Source organism: Harpia harpyja, chromosome 23 (genome assembly GCF_026419915.1).
Source record: "Harpia harpyja isolate bHarHar1 chromosome 23, bHarHar1 primary haplotype, whole genome shotgun sequence".
NCBI classification, from domain to species: Eukaryota; Metazoa; Chordata; class Aves; order Accipitriformes; family Accipitridae; genus Harpia; species Harpia harpyja.
The window spans coordinates 16,949,818-16,965,721 of NC_068962.1; the positions used below are offsets into that span (position 1 = coordinate 16,949,818).

Consider the following 15,904-nt stretch of genomic DNA (forward strand, 5'->3'; position numbering starts at 1 on the left):
CCCAGCTATGGTCCAGTCTTTGGATATTGGTACTGGAAATTGCGGTTTAGGTATAGAAGATGTTTTTCCTTTTAGGAGGGTTATAGAAAGATGTCCAGGTATCGTATGACCTGAGCTGAATGAGGTTTGCTGCTCTGAAAATATAATCTGGGTGTCCCTTTGTTCTAATTAACAATATGTTTTCTTGACTAAGTCTGAGCATGAGGCACACAGGTACTGGGTATAAAAATTAGGGTTACAGAAAAAGAGAGAGAACAAGAACCAAATGGACAAAAGAAAGCTCCTACCTGAGAGAGGTATTGATCTACTTGCTATCTCTAGACTGCAAAGATTTTGTATGAAGGGAACAAAGAAAGATGCGAGGAGCAGAAAAGCACATTTGTTTGGCCAAGAAAAAATATTTCTGTGAAATACTGGCTTCTAGTTTGACAGGAGTAAGACATATTTAGATCTGTGAATGCATTGCTACAAAAGCATTAAAACTTTGCTTTGGGAGAACTGCAATTTTGAGGAACTATGCATTTGTTCACTGATCTGAACCAGCACACACTTGCTGTATTATTTATTTTTTTACTGTCAGAGAATCACAATAACAACAGAGAAGGCTACACGAACCTGTTACATACTATTTTAAGGTGAAAAAATTGTTAGCCTGTGGACATCTAATGGGGAAAAAGCTCAGTGAGAGAAAAATTAGTGTGAGACAGTAAGGTATCCACTTGTTTGTCACTTACATCATTGCTACAAGATACAGCAGCATCCAGGCAAGATCAATAGCAGTCCTGTGGAGCTGTCTCTTTCAACTGGTTCAGCTGGCTTTTTAAGGTCAAAATCTGTTTTGACATCCTTCTTCCTTGTCTGTCTCTTCCAAGCTGCTCAAAAAATTATTTGTGCCTTGTGTTGCCATGACTTCTGAAAAAAAAAATAAGAAAGCACCCAAAACCTTCTGGTTAGAGAAGTGAGAAGCTGCAGAGCACAGATAGTAGCAACAGCGCTCGATGTTCCTACAGGAACGTGCTTGCAGTATAGCAGCACTTCCCAGCCTGAAGTACAAGAAGGCTTTGGGAAGGAAAAAAAGGAAAAAAAAGCATCATAGGCTAAGAAAGTTTGGTTTCCTATGGATTTAGTGTCAATATTGATTGCAAGCTATGACTGAAGCTTTTCCCATTTTAGGGCATTTATAAGTACTGTTTCACATGTAGATTCTCTGCTGCCTAACACAAGCAGCTCACTTTTTTGCTTGCCCTACTGTGGGAATCCTGAAGAGGTTTTCTGTCTTCCACCACCCATCAGTTGTTGAACTGGATTTGACAAGCCATGAGGATAGGCAATGATTAACAGGTACATACGTTTACAAGTGTGTAAACGAATGCATGTAATGTGATCACTTAGGCTTTATTTCCTTTAGAAATCAGGATAAAAAAATAGATTTTTTCAAATTTAAAAATCATTTGTGATTATTTCTTGAGGTGAGGGAGGGTGGTGACACTGCTTATTTTATCCAAAACTTTTTATATGTCATGTAGTATATTTACACATCATAAAAGTATATTCAGAATAAAAACCTTGTTGCCAGTGATTTAAGCTGTCAAATAAAAAAGGTATGCTGCTATCTAGCTGAAGAAACGTATTAGCATGCGGAAAGCAATGCTGCTTCCTCTGGGAGGTTTTAATCAAGCCTCTGGTACTGATTGAGATGCAGTGCTCAAAAGTGAGGAAAATGATTAACAAAATCAAAAATCTGGAGCGTTTTTCACGCAAACATTCATCAGTATATCTTATGTAATTACATAGCCAATAAATCAACATAGTGTGTAAGTGCTTCAGTCACAGTGTAAATATCTTAATGACTGAAACATCTTCACACATGAATAATTTATACCTGTATGATTCATTTTTCATACCCATGCTTTACTTCAACATGATAAACTAATCCTTCTCTGTCAGGGAATGTGTGCTTGATTATTGCCTTCTGATTTCTCTTCCTTGTGTTTATTTTCCACAGTTAGACACACTCCATTTCTTCTCTTCTGGTTCCTCTAATGTAGTTATCTTATTTATTCATCCTATCTGCCTTGGTTTGCCTTCCTTGTGCATTTCAACAGGCACCTGGGAAATAACACTAGGGCATAAGCTTGCATTTCTCAAGTAACTCTGGAGCAGCATCTTGAAAGATTTACTCATTCTCAACAGATACTTGCATTTAGTTTCCTCTCCTTTCCTCAAGGCAATCGTTACAGAAAGAACTTGAGATAGGCCAATAACAAGTTGAGCTTTGCCATTTTCTGGATCAATGTGAGTTCAAACCTTTGTCACGGTACTGATGACGAACGTTGTTTGAGTCTTCTTCCCATATGCTTGTAAATGCGAGCTTGTTTGTAGCTCCAGAAACCACTGGAATATTCAAGAAGAAAATAATTGTTTCTCAGCACAGAAATGGGAGTCGGCATTCTTAAATTCTGCTCTGCTTATTTGGCTGTATGCAAGTCACTGCATGCATCCTGCCTTACTTAGACCCTTAACCAAGGCATCGAAGACAGGAGTTTCATTGTGGTAACCTCCTCCTTTTGTTACTAAAGAAGGATGGGTAGCTGCTGAGGGCAGTTCATCCAGCTTTAAAGCTATTTAGTGCCTGATGCTCCAGGCAGAAATGCTACTGCGTGGACTTTCTTCTTTTGGATCACAATTTAAAGTTTGGTTCAGATTTGTGGAACAGCTTGTTTTGGTAGTGCCTGTGGAAGTTAAGACTTTAAAAAGTCAGTCCCAGTTGGGCACAAAAATGAGTCACTCAGATTTAATGGGCACTTTCAAAAATACTCTCTCCCCTTCAAACCCTCAGGTTTCTAACGGGAAAAAAGATAACAGAAATATAAAAGTGATTTGAGGTTGTGGGGGGGAAAAGGAGTTCTATAATAATTAACTGATGCTTTACTGGTATTGTATGTTATTTCATCCAAGCACCTTTTTTCACTCCATTTCTATATCCAGTTTACCTACGTTACTCTCTAACTAGGAAAAGCACCTTAGCTGAGTGTTAGTTAATCAAGTTCTCATTCAATTTCTTGTATCACCATATAGCTTGTTAGTTTTTCTCTTCTGTGTCTTTCTCTTCTGTGTCAGAATTACATTTTTGGACTGATTTTCTAGATTTAAGACTGAATGGAATATCTTATATCTGTCTTCTCCATACTTTGAAGCCCAGCTGCAGTTCTTTTACAGCTTCAGTCTCAGGGACTTCTGAGAGACGTCACAGTTGAACGTTTTCTTAGTATTCTTACAGCAGGCTCCAGTACTCTGTGAATATGAATCTCTCCCAGTTGCCAGCAGGACATTTGGTAACTTTGCTCCAGCATAAGTCTTTGTTTATTCATTTTTTCCTTATTCTGATTGTAAGCACCTCCAAAGGCTTCTGATATCATTTTCTTTTTCTCAGTCTTTTTATGTCCTTAAAGGACACCTTCACTTACTGTATCTTACTCCACTGAGATCGGTTGTTGATTGATGGGTATCGGTTAGTAGGAGTTCTCAGGCAGTCTCCAGAATGTACTTCACCCTTATCACTGCCTGCTTTGTTTTGGCATTTAGGAAGCAGCCTGCTGTCTTTTTTCTTTATTCTGTCTAGCACTTGTCTCTCTTGGGCATAGTTCCTCACCACAGTCGTCAATCATGACTGTTGCTGCCTCCTATTTTTCTGCTTTCGTTTTTCAGTGTTGGTCATTTACTATCTGTGCCCTGTTGCAAGGCAGTACTTTATCCAGTGACAGGATATTACAAGAATCTTCTGAACCTCCTCACATGCATTTTGCTTTAACTCCTACTATTTCTAGCTGTCATGCTTCCTGCACTTTCACCATTTTCTTCTAAATTGTCCTTTCTTTTTGTGAGGGATTTCTGGTAGACCCTTGCTTTGCCACCTTCATTTGATTATTATAGCTGTTGTCCACAGATCTTCCCCTTCTTTTCTGAAAATTAATTTAGCATCCTTCTCTAACCTATTCATTTTTTTCAGATCATTTTCTGCTTTTTTAATTAATTCTGTTTCTTCAGCCTGCCTGTTTTAAATTCCGGGTAATTTTTAGCTTCAGTTGTTCAAGAGAGTGATTTGCTAACACATCCCAGTTCCCTAACCTGGTCCATCTCTGATTCTTACACACTCAGAAGCTTCCAGACATCCCAGATTCACAAACTTCCTCTTGCTTTTATCATTTTTGACGTTAAGAGCTGATTCTTGACACCTAAACTGAAGCTATTCCAGAATTTTTTTAAGTAGCATGTTGTCTGGTTAGAGAAATAGAGTAGCCATGGAGATTTTACGTGGGAAAATATGAAAATGGCATAAGTACCACATTGGTAAAATACTGATCTTTTGTTGTCTAATTTTAACAGATTCCGTAGCAACAGCGTCTGGGCCACTGCTAGTTGAAGTTGCCAAAACTCCTGGTGCTGCTCTTGGGGTTGCACTAACTACCTCGATGTGCTGCAACAAACAGGTCATTGTCATAGACAAAATCAAATCTGCGAGTATTGCAGACAGGTGAGTGTGACAGAGGGCTGACACTGCAGGTCCATATATCCATTTTCTTTCTACTTCCGTTTGGTTTGGTTGTAAAGAAGGTCTTCCTTTTTTTGACAAAATTGACTAAACCAGATGCTCTCGAGGTTGCAGATCTTAAAATTAGCACTTTGTCAGATCATTGTTCCATACTGCCAAGTTTAAGACTTCCAGGACACCATTTACTTTAGCTCATTCATGTAGTATTCAAGCCAGCCCCCATGTAATATGTGACTGACTGCTTGCACTATGCAACACAGGAATGTAGAGGTCTGCTCTGACGATTAAATGTAATGCTGTGGCAGAGATTAGTATTTTAAAAAATAAATAACCCACTGGAATTCTTAAAGTAAGCCCACAATATGGAACAGATGTCAAGGGAAGTAAATTTTGAGGCTTTGCAACCTTGAAGTGTTCTTTTAGAATATATCACTCATATCTGTGGCACAGTGAAATGGAACTCCTTATGTCTGGATTTTTTTATGGATATTTTAGAATACGACTGAGGTATTGAAAGACTGGCTTCTGTATTTCGAAGTTATTTTGCTGTAATTTTTCCACTTCTTTTAAACCTTTAAATAAAACCATTTAAACCATTAAAAAAAAAAAAAAGATAGATATTTTTCCCCAGTGGTCTAAACCTCTGTAACAGAGCTGTGGTATCTTTTCTGGAGTGCTTGCTCGTGTGTGTGTGTATGTGTTTATACATATACAGTATATTTCTATATACATATCTCTATCTAAAAATTACTTGAATATTACGTTTCAGCAGCAAATTCCTCCTGCATGTCCCCAGTCACCCTACCTTGTAACTCCTCTTTGACAATGGTGCTTTTGGTAGCACCCACTTGTAGCAGTGAGTCTACAGCTCCTCTGTGGGCTTTTCCCTACAGTAGAAACTTTGAGAGTGACGGCCATTGATCCAGGGGTGTTCTCCAGTTCAATGGTGCAGGATGCTTTAATTTTCTCCCTCTGTTTTTTCCCATTTCGCAGGGGGTAACCAATTAAAGGAGCTGTCCACTTGACTGGTACGTCGGGATGCTGACTGCTGTGTTTGCATTTCTCAACTCATCCAGTAGCCAGTCTCTTGAGTGCAGCGAGATTTAGCAAATAGCCCCCTCCCCACCCCACTCCTCAAGTCACCATGCTAGCCCTGGTTTCATTATTTGTTTGACTACTGCATAATTTCATCGTCATTTACAGCTTTTGTACTAATAAATGTTTGAAATATAACTCAAAAAATGATGAACTGGGTGCTTGTGTGAGGGATATGTGACCAAGTTATTTGAGTCTCCTTAAGCTCTTCTCATTTTATTCTGCTGCCATTCACACATATTTTTATAGTCAGCTACCCCATTCCAGTTCTGTGAGTGATGTCTTGGCATATAATGTATTAACTGAATTGTTTTTAAGGTTTGTACTGATAGATATAAAGTCTGACCAGTGACAATGCCTACAAAACACAAATCTCTCTTGAAAAAAAAAGAACACGTTCATAGTTGTTATGACCAGTTTGAAGGCAGTAAAACTCATTTTCCAAGCAAAAAGCATACCTGATCATACCGAGTTTTTCCCCTTTTATGTAGATGTGGTGCATTACATGTAGGAGACCATATTCTGTCCATTGACGGCACCAGCATGGAGTACTGTACGCTTGCAGAAGCAACGCAGTTTTTGGCTAATGCAGCGGATAATGTCAAACTTGAGATCCTTCCTCACCACCAGACACGGCTAGCACTGAAAGGCCCAGAGCACGGTAAGAGATCTGTAACACCAAATACCCCTTTATTTTTCTGTCTTTTACTTTGCCTGCCCTTGCTGAATGGCCAAGAAAGCTATTGCAGCAGTTACGTCTGTAAGTGTTGTTTCAGCTCCCCAGGTTATGCTTCTGCAGTTTCTGAGAAGCTCTGTGTTTTCTTGGCCTTAACGTACCTTCCGAGATTCCTATGGATAGAGAGGGAAATGTTTTACAGAGAAACAGCTCTGCACACTTGTAGATGTACATAAAGACACCTGGTGACTCTACTGTTGCAGTCATAGGGGGGCAACTAGGTACTTCGGTAAATGAATCTCTAAATTGCTTCATAAATTTAGAGGGGGGAGGAAGGACCACAGCCAACTTCTTTTCAGCATATTGACTTGATAGTCTGTTATGACCACTTCATTAATAACACTTGTTCTCCCCTAAAATACGTCAAAAAAACCCACGCATTTTCTCTGTTAATGGCATTATTATTTATTGCCATCATTTTTTAAAGTACTTCTGAGATTGCTTCATGGGTTCATTGTCAGTGCTTATGAAAAAGGTTAGTTTGGACACAGTTCCCTAGATCCCAGCCCTTTTTCACCATGACATTTATTTCATACCAACATGCTTGAAGAGAATGGCTTTCCATTTTCAAATCAAATATATCTAAAATGTCTTAGTATTTGAAGATGGGATCTGCCTGTCTTGTCTTCTAACTAGTCCTGAGAAAGGGGCTAATTGACAGCATTCATAAATTCAGTCTAAAATACCGCATGTTGATGCACGTCAAACAAGGAACAAGGGTTATCAAATACACAGAGGATAGGTACCTGTGTTGCAGCAGGAACCAGTGGTACTATTTTCTGAGCCTGTGGTACTGTGTTTCTGCCTCCTTTAGACCAGAACAAGATTTCTGAGGCCTAGAAATGTCAGTGATGGTAAATGTTCTTGGACATCTAAGATCCAGGATGTCCCTGGATAAGCGATGTTCTAGTCAGTTTGTCAGAGTGGTGAATATTGAACTAGTGGCTGAGGAGACACTAGTTTCTCCTAGACCAGGGTGAACAAAAAGTAACCCTTGCAATACCATGTTCTTCCATTATTCAGCTGCACCTCTTTCCCCTTTCTACTTAAGCCAGTTAAAGGGGTGAGGGAGCAGGGAGTGATACTGCAAAGCAGAATGAGATGAAGACCAAATTTTGCAATATATTTCCATTCTTTTCAGTTATGACAGTACATTGCAAACAGATCTTTCATGTGTTTGAAGCAAAGATGTCACACAATCAATTTCTGGCTGGTTAAAGAACCTTTGAAGAGTGTTTCTTTGGGGAAGATGAGTACCAGGTCCAAAGATTTGTGTAGATGATTGTATTACTTGAAGCAGTCAATTTCTTAACCAACATTTGAAACAAATTAATGCTGTTAATGTGCTAGTCACCTTGACCCAGTGTAGATGCTTAGAAAAAGCAATGCTCTTGCCATGCCAGAGTTAAGAACTGGCCATTACGAAATCCTATCAAGGGGATCTGCAAAAGCTACATAAGAGCATCTTTTGGGGAGAAATCTCCCTAAGGTAATAAAGTTGCTTTCTTAAGTAAGGCAGAATAACTAGGATGTTTACAGCCCTTCCCAGCCCCTCACCAGATGGTGCTACTCCAATATCACGACCAATTCAAGATGTAACGTGTTTTATGGAAGCAAGTACCCTCTTGGAAACAACCTTTCATCAGGTGTGGTATGGCCTAGATGCTGTAGAGTTTGAAAAGCTCCCTTTATGCATCTGGGATAAGCAGAGTCATTAGGGCTGTATCTGTTGAGCTCAGTTATTGGTCTTATGGGAACATGTTAGGAATCTAAAATGGGCAGGAAAGTCAGTATATAAAACAAATTGAAATTTTAGCCCTAAAATAAAATGCAGAGCACTATAAAAGATCAGATTTTTTTTCTTCTTTTTTTTCCTTTATACTTTGCTGCTAACATTCATTTCTCTTGCTGCCCCATTAGTTTTATGTTCACTGTACACAGCCCTGAGTTGGAATAGCTCAAATTACCACTAAATTACTATGGTTACACACAATAGGATTTTCTTTTACAGAACTTTTGTTGAATTGGGATTATCCTTCTACAAGCTGAGCAAACTGAATTTGTGTACTTTCCCACTTTGTAGGACATTTTTATCTCTACTCTCAGTGTGAAAATAAAACATTAAAAAAAAAATAATCAAAGACTACCAGATAATTTCCTGCTGGAAGCAGTCTTTTTAATTAAACAAGGCTCACAGCAACTTGAAAATAATGAAAATCCACCTGGCCACATTGTACTTATCAGATTTTAATTTTTACACCATAGTTAAAGTTCAGAAATCTTGCTGTCTGTGTGCGTAATCAAAGAGACGGTTTCATCTGAGAAGATATGATAAGTCTGTAAGATACATATGGCCATATCGGGCTACTGCTGCTGTTTTTGGGACTTTCCTGGCTGATGTGAGATTTTCCAAACTCTCTGAGGCCGCTGGCACCGGTGCCAGGGGGTGAGGAAACCCAAGTCCTGGTGCTGGCTTCGCACCTCACCCTCGCCTTTGGTATCTGTTCGGGGGGAAGAAAAAAAAAAAAAAAAAAAATTCTTTTGATTCAGCAGGGGTGCTCTCAGGGAGGGACGCGGGCCCGGGGCACAGGGCCAGGCCTGGCAGCGCCGGGGCCTCCGGAGTCCTGACCACCCCACAAGGCTGGGGGCCATGGCGGGCCCCCGTACTCGCCTTTTCCTCTCCCTTCCCTGGTGTGTACTCCTCGCTGTAGGGACAGGCATTGCTCTGGAGTCAGAGGAGGGTTAATATATTCAATTAGCAGATCATTACCCATGCAGTATGAGGTGAAACAGGAGGATAGTTTTTCTTCTGGCACTGCGCAGTGCTTGTGGCGGTGGCTACCCGTTTCCCCCTTATTTTGTCTCACAGAGTAAGGTGTGAATGCAAGGTGTGGGTCCAGCCTAAACAGTCAAGATATTTGGCTACTGTTGAAGTCCAGCATGGGGTCATACCTGTCTGCAGCCATTAGAGATATAGCAGGTAGCAGAGAGACACAGGTAATACAGCTCATGGGCCAAAGACTGTAACTTATGTTTCATAGTACGGGTGAATCCCTTGGTGGTTTTAAGACAAAAATTCAGTGACTAGTTCCCAGCTTGAAGTGTTCCTCTACGGTTCAGCAAGGACACGGCTACGCTGAATTTAGTGATGAATAGACTGTATTTAATGAAGGGTGAACTCAGTCATTTTCCTCTAATATTTGACACATCAACTGAAACACCTCCTGTTCTCTTGGTAAATACCGGCCTTCACTTTTGGCATATCCCAGACTCCCCATATGTAGAATCAGCAATCAAATATGGTCTCAGATTTCATCCAGAAAAGGATCATTTTAAAGTTTTGAAGATCAGGTTTAAAAAAACCATTAAATTGCACATCCAACTAATCAATAAGAACTCTTTGCTTTATTAAGCAGGCTTCAGGATAGAGTTTTTCTGCTGCTGGCCCAGGGAAATCGTTTACTGCACAGAATAGCGTAATCCCAACAATAGATGGTGGCAAAATTAAAATGTCAATGCAGTAAATTGAAATGACTGGCAAGTAAACATCTCCATTCTATTTAGTGCTATGTATAGTATTTGGTTGGTCTTTTTAATGTAGATGAATGCAAGCAGAGACTTAGTAACTATTAGTTAGTGGTCATACGTAATACCTTAATATTTTCTAAGGAAGTTTGCAACCTTAGCTCCTAAATCCAGAATGAGAATAGAAATTGATTCAGTACTGATCTTTTTAAAAACAAATACAAGAAAACAAAAAAAAAAAATCAGAAGCATTTATTCTGGGAAAAAAATACTATTTCTGTTCTTCAAGTTAGCACCCCCAGTAAGAAGACAAGACCAGGTTATTTATTGTTTCATTTTATTTTATTTTCAATTTATTTTCATTTTTTGACTTCTTTTTTTTGTTTGTTTGTGCAATTCAGTTACTTCTCCCTCTTCTCTGGTCCTTTTGTTTTCTAATTTTCCATCATCCCTTCATGCGGGCAGTGAAGGTTCAAAGAAGCAACAGGCAACTTACCTGGGACTCGTGTGCCAACAACCACAGCAGCCTCCTCACCTACCACCATTATAACACCTACCACCCTGACCATTGCAGGATGCCAGCCTTGAAAATCCAGAAAGCGTCTCCTCAAAAAAGCCTTCGTAATGTTTCACGCTTTTTCCTGCTGACATATTCTCTCCTTCTCTTTCTTCTTCCTCCTCCTCCTCCCTCCCCTCTGCTTTCACTCATACTTTTCCCATTTCAGGCACTAAAACCTTTTCAGTTTTATGGATGCTACACTTTTTCATAGCCATATCAAGGTTATTTCTGACATTTTACACCTTTCCTTTCTGTAACAAGGCAACCTTTGTAGTCAGGAAAAGGCTTGAAAATTCTGAATGAATCAGCTCTTCTGCTGTATGAGTAAACCATTAGATTTGAGTAGTGTATATAGAGCATCATTTTTGAATGCAAAGCATTGCTTACAAATCTTTTGTCAGAAATTACCTGCTACAAAAAGGCATTTCTAAGATCAGTGTATCTAGACATATTGATCTGCATTGGTTCATGGATATGTGTTGAAAAATTTAATTTAACATGCTTCGCCTAAAATAAGTTGTATACTATGAATGTACTTTTTCTATCTACAGTATCTTTGTTAGCTTCCAGCAGGTATTTTCATGAAATGCTGGCTATACTTCTACCTAGGGTCACCTGTGTGGTTTAATGTCTTTGTTATTGGAAATGCACAAACCATTCCTGTGCATCATACACATTGTTTGATTCATTGATGAGTTACAGGCATGTGCCGCACTCTTCCGTGAAGACTGAGTGCTGTATGCCAAGTGTTTGATTTCTTACAGCAGCTTTGGTGTCTTCATCCTTCTCTCCTACCTCCATGAGTGCATACAGCCTGAGTTCCCTGAACATGGGGACCTTACCTCGCAGCCTCTACTCCACCAGCCCGCGTGGGACAATGATGAGGCGGAGGATGAAAAAGAAGGACTTCAAAAGCTCCTGTAGGTGGTAACAGCATTTGCTCAAAATGTGCAGTGAATGGGTGGAGGAGGGGGAAGATACAGAAAAAAGGTACAAAGTACCTTATTTAATATATATATATTAGGCAGAAGAGAGAACAATTGGAGTTTCTGTTAGATGTAGGGAAACATCAGCATAAAAATATTTGTCCAGTGCTGAAATGAGATGAGTAGAGGCCATGCAGCTTAATTATCTCATCTTCAATACAGAAAGCAATGTTTTCTTCAGACAATTCTGGAAGAGTTTGTCATACTGTTACTGAAGTGATTTTCAAATTTCTTTTTCAACTGTTCCCGTTTCCATCAGGAAATAGAATTCATAGCTGAATAGTCAAAACCAGACTGCTGGTAAGCTCAACCAACTGATCACATTACGGAAGAAGAGCTTGCCACAGTACCCTCTCGGTAGTTTTAATCTTTACATCTACACCATAACCTGTACAGTTGGTTTTGTGAGGAAGAGCAACAAATAACAGTGAAGACTAAACAGCCTTGTTTCTGACCACTCTCTGGGATTCAAAACATGGATTTCCCACGAGTTAGTAGTTTCCCAAGCCAGGGTGGATATATTTCAGGCTGTTCTACTTTGCATATTGCTAAGTATTCACTGGGCCGGAGAGAATATGGCTGTATACAGACTCCATGTAAGTGCCGCTTCTCCTTTTGGCTTGTCCATCTTTGTGTGATCCTCAGCAGCTCAGTTCCTCCAGAGCAGGGAAGTGAGAACTGCTCTGTAAATCATCTGCTCTGGCTAATAATGCTCACAGGTCCGCTCTGGAAAAACCGAGCTGCTGCGCATTACAGCGTTGCTGCCCTGTATTAAAGATTTCCCATGGCCATAACAAAATCGGAGCAAACCAGCAGCCTCCAACTAAGGCCAGTCACTATGGAGTTGTGAGGAAATGATTGAGAGAGGAACTGAGGTTTTGCTTTCTTGCAGTTTTTTCGTTGTTTGCTTGTTCTTACTTCTTTCATAAAGCAAATATTTTTACATAATGTTTGCCTGTAAGTGCATTTTTTATTTTTAATGTGATCAGCCATTTTTCACAACTCATCTGTTGACGTGTTAGCTTCTAATGCATTCTTTTGGGTCATGGGGAGATGGTGTGTCCATCCGTGCTATGGTATCAGTAGGGGTCCAGCTCTTACGTGTCCTCACGTGCACATGAGAAACAATAGTAATGTTACACTAATAGTAATTGATTTAAATAGTAAAATAATGCTGGATGCAAAAAATAGTTCTTCGATGGTGCTATATTATAGCTGTTCCATCCAGCAAAGGACTGTTAATCCTGAAAGCTAATCCTATTATGGATCTTAGAGACAGCTGTTACTTGTGTTGTTATATTTTGCAGATATTTTTCCTCCCAGAAAGCCTTGCCGTGCAATTTGCTATCCTGCAAAGGCTCAAAACAAGGCCAGTGACATGAGATTTAAGTGGGACAGTCAAAGCACTGCAGCCCACCTGAAAGATTCCTCAAGTCAGAAGGCCCTGGGGATGACAGGCTGCTGTGATTAAACAAATCTCTAACTAGGAGGAATTAGGATGAGGCTTTGTTGTGGGGTAGTTTATTATGCATTTGCATTGTGAGGTCTGGATGTAGAGCATTAGAAAATATGTGGCACTGGCCCCATCACCGAGTCTGTGCCTCGCTGCGAGCAGTGACTGCATCAGCAACCCTGCATCAGAGCTGGCTTTGGAGGAATTGGCTGGCCAGCCGGCTTGCTTGCCCTTTCCTTGAGCTTGCTTTTCAGCCCATGCAGAGTTCCTTACTCCTGTTGCTAGACTTATACCCATACTTGTGACTGCAGTAACAGCCAACTTAAGAGACCCGCACTGGACTGAATGTGCTACAGGTGACCATGATAGAGAATGACTGGTCCTGTACCCTTCCACCGTCCATCAACAGGACTTGGAAAACCTTGCCTCTCTCCCTTTGTGGGAGACTCATGAGAACCAGGTAGCATCGACTGCTGTCCTTTTCATAGAAAAGGAATAGCACACTCTCTTAATTTTAGTGGGATTTTTTTTTTCTTTAATCCAGTTGGATCATTTGTGGGTTTTATTAATGTAACTTTTAATAAATCTCTTAGGATGTCATTTGGGAAGAAAAAGATGTACTGGTGAAGGGTGCTATAAAATTTACATTGCCAATTATTTAGGAAAATGTGCATAACAATGTGATCGTGCTAAAATTCATGATCGTGAAGTGCGATGGTACAGGGGGTTACAAGACTTTCATGGCCATGATTTTACAATCATTGCATTAGTTACACAAATCCTTCCAAACATGTGGCTGTAAAAATTGAAGGCATGCCCTGCTGTCACGTGCTTTATGCATGCCACTTGGTTTCAATTTTTATTCTTCCTCCACTTTTTTTGGTTTTAAAGTATGGTGTTCATTGTGGAAACACTTAGATTATTATTTGGTTAAAGTTTAAATCCTGATGTATTTTGTAATAGGTCCATGTTAATACTTGAAAGTGAGATACAATTTTATACCAACTTACATGATAGTTACTAGGGCTGCATATCTGGTAGAAATTAGAGAGGGTCTTAGATGTGCATGGGTGCTGTTTTCTTAGCACATCTAAGTTAGCTGCTACCAGGAGGAATAGTGAATGTTTTGCAGTTTCTCAAGCGTCAGAGCAGGAGACTGCAGGCATAATAATCCATATACGTACCTTTAAATACATCTTGCTCTGCTTCTCATATGGCTCCAGAAATAAAAGTAACAAGTACATAATGTTCAAATTCAAGATTATTATTTACATAACTGCAGAGCATATAGTAAACCAGCCCTCAGGAGTGTTGCTAAGAGTTGGATGAAAACTATACAATTATGCGAAAATGTACCCCTAGCAGTAGCAACCAGGGTTCACTCAAACTACGTATACATCCATGCCCCTTGTTAAATCAATAAGGCTGCTTCCTGGCCGGTAAAACTTCTAATCCATCAAGCAGCAAAAAAAATGGCAGTGCTTCTTGCTGCAATTGTTGTTGAGTTACAAACCCCAGCGTGCTCTAAGTCATGGGTTTGGGTACCTGTGGCATTTTATAGAGGCTTAGCAGGTAGCTATTGTTACATGATTTGGAAAGGGTATTTTCATCTCTGCTTTTTTTGTTCCTGTTTTGTTTTCTTTGGGAGTGGGAGGAGTTCCTAATTGTCACTTTTAAGTGTCCACATCATCAAGATATTTATCAGGGTGAGTTTTAAATCCCACAAATAGTAACTTAATTTCCCAATGTGAATTAAAACCTTAGATGTCCTAAAAGTTGAAATAAATGTTATGAGACCTTTAGGTTCCTGGTAGGGTATTAGAAAAAGAGTAAGAAAGTTACAGAGTCAGCTAGATGCCTGCTGCACGGGGGAGTGGACACATAAGTGATGGGAAACAAAGACGCAGCTAACAAGCAACTGTTGTGTGACCTTAAAGAAAAGGAAAATTGAACTTTTCTGAGCTTGGATGCCCTAAATTAACTCTGAATTTATCTGGTTTAGTCATATTTTAGCCTTTGCAGCACTGAGGGCTGGAGAAACCTATTTCTCACATGCAGTAAATCCTAAAGCTGGTGGCCATTTCTAAGAACAGATTACTGGTATTTGCATTTGGGTATGAGCATGTCTTACTGAGTGCAGATAAAAGAAACAGTAAGAAGGAAGCTATTGAGTAACTGAAATAATACACAATTCTCACAAAGGAAAATTAAAACAAGATATGAGTGAGAATTCACAGTAATTTAGAAAAGACGGTTTCAGAGTTGAAAGGAGCTTTGCTGGGTGAAAATGGAAACTCATGCTGATTTTGGCAAGTGAAACTTTTGCAACAGAACTGTCATTGGCAACTGTGCCACATTAATCAGATTTTATACTAACTATTTCAGAGCAAAAGTCTAGTGGTTGTAACTCCGAAGTGTGGGAAATACTTATACAACCTCTGACATGTTTGTACAGCTGTGCTAATATTATCTATAATGTAAAAACAAGAACTAATTTTTTTCCAACTCTAAGAAAAAAAAAAAAAATCCACAGTTAAACAGCCCTCAGATAAACCATGAACTTTTATCTAATTCTTAGTAGCTACTGCAGGCAGAAATGGGTCTTGAAGGAAATTAGAGGTGGAGAGGTAATGGCATAGATTTATAACATGAAAACATTCAGAATCCGCAGCACTGGAGGATTATCGTTACTGGTCTGAACAGGAATTGAAAAACTCTAGCTTTCTTTGTATGACATAATGAAAGGCAGTAGTTTGTCACTGGGGGAATTCAAACAATGATACAATAGACATTTGGGCAGAGATCAAAGAATCAAAGGTGCAGTCTCCTCCTTTAATAGGTAATTGCATTGAATCTCAATGTTGTTTTTATCTTGATTTGTTCTGTAATGCAGCCTATTTAGAACAAGAGTGAGAACAGAGAGAGGAAGTAAATCAGGAGTACAGAAGTAGCTGCCTGTGTTTCTCACAGAAGGGTCCCCCAGTTCCTTTGAGACCCC

General features: G+C 39.6%; 1 protein-coding gene across 10 annotated transcripts in view; it reads left to right on the top strand.

The window, feature by feature from the left end:
* GRIP1 (glutamate receptor interacting protein 1) overlaps positions 1–15,904 on the top strand; it is a 326,610-nt gene that overhangs the window by 270,446 nt on the left and 40,260 nt on the right. For 6 of the 10 annotated variants that reach the window (XM_052774398.1, XM_052774404.1, XM_052774405.1 and 3 more), the window contains 4 exons: positions 4,387–4,534; positions 6,139–6,308; positions 10,374–10,529; positions 11,235–11,387. In XM_052774398.1, the coding sequence (XP_052630358.1) occupies positions 4,387–4,534; positions 6,139–6,308; positions 10,374–10,529; positions 11,235–11,387 (627 nt within the window). Of the gene's footprint in view, positions 1–4,386; positions 4,535–6,138; positions 6,309–10,373; positions 10,530–11,231; positions 11,388–15,904 lie in introns of all 10 variants that reach the window. The other 4 variants (XM_052774406.1, XM_052774401.1, XM_052774402.1 and 1 more) reach the window with 3 other exon arrangements.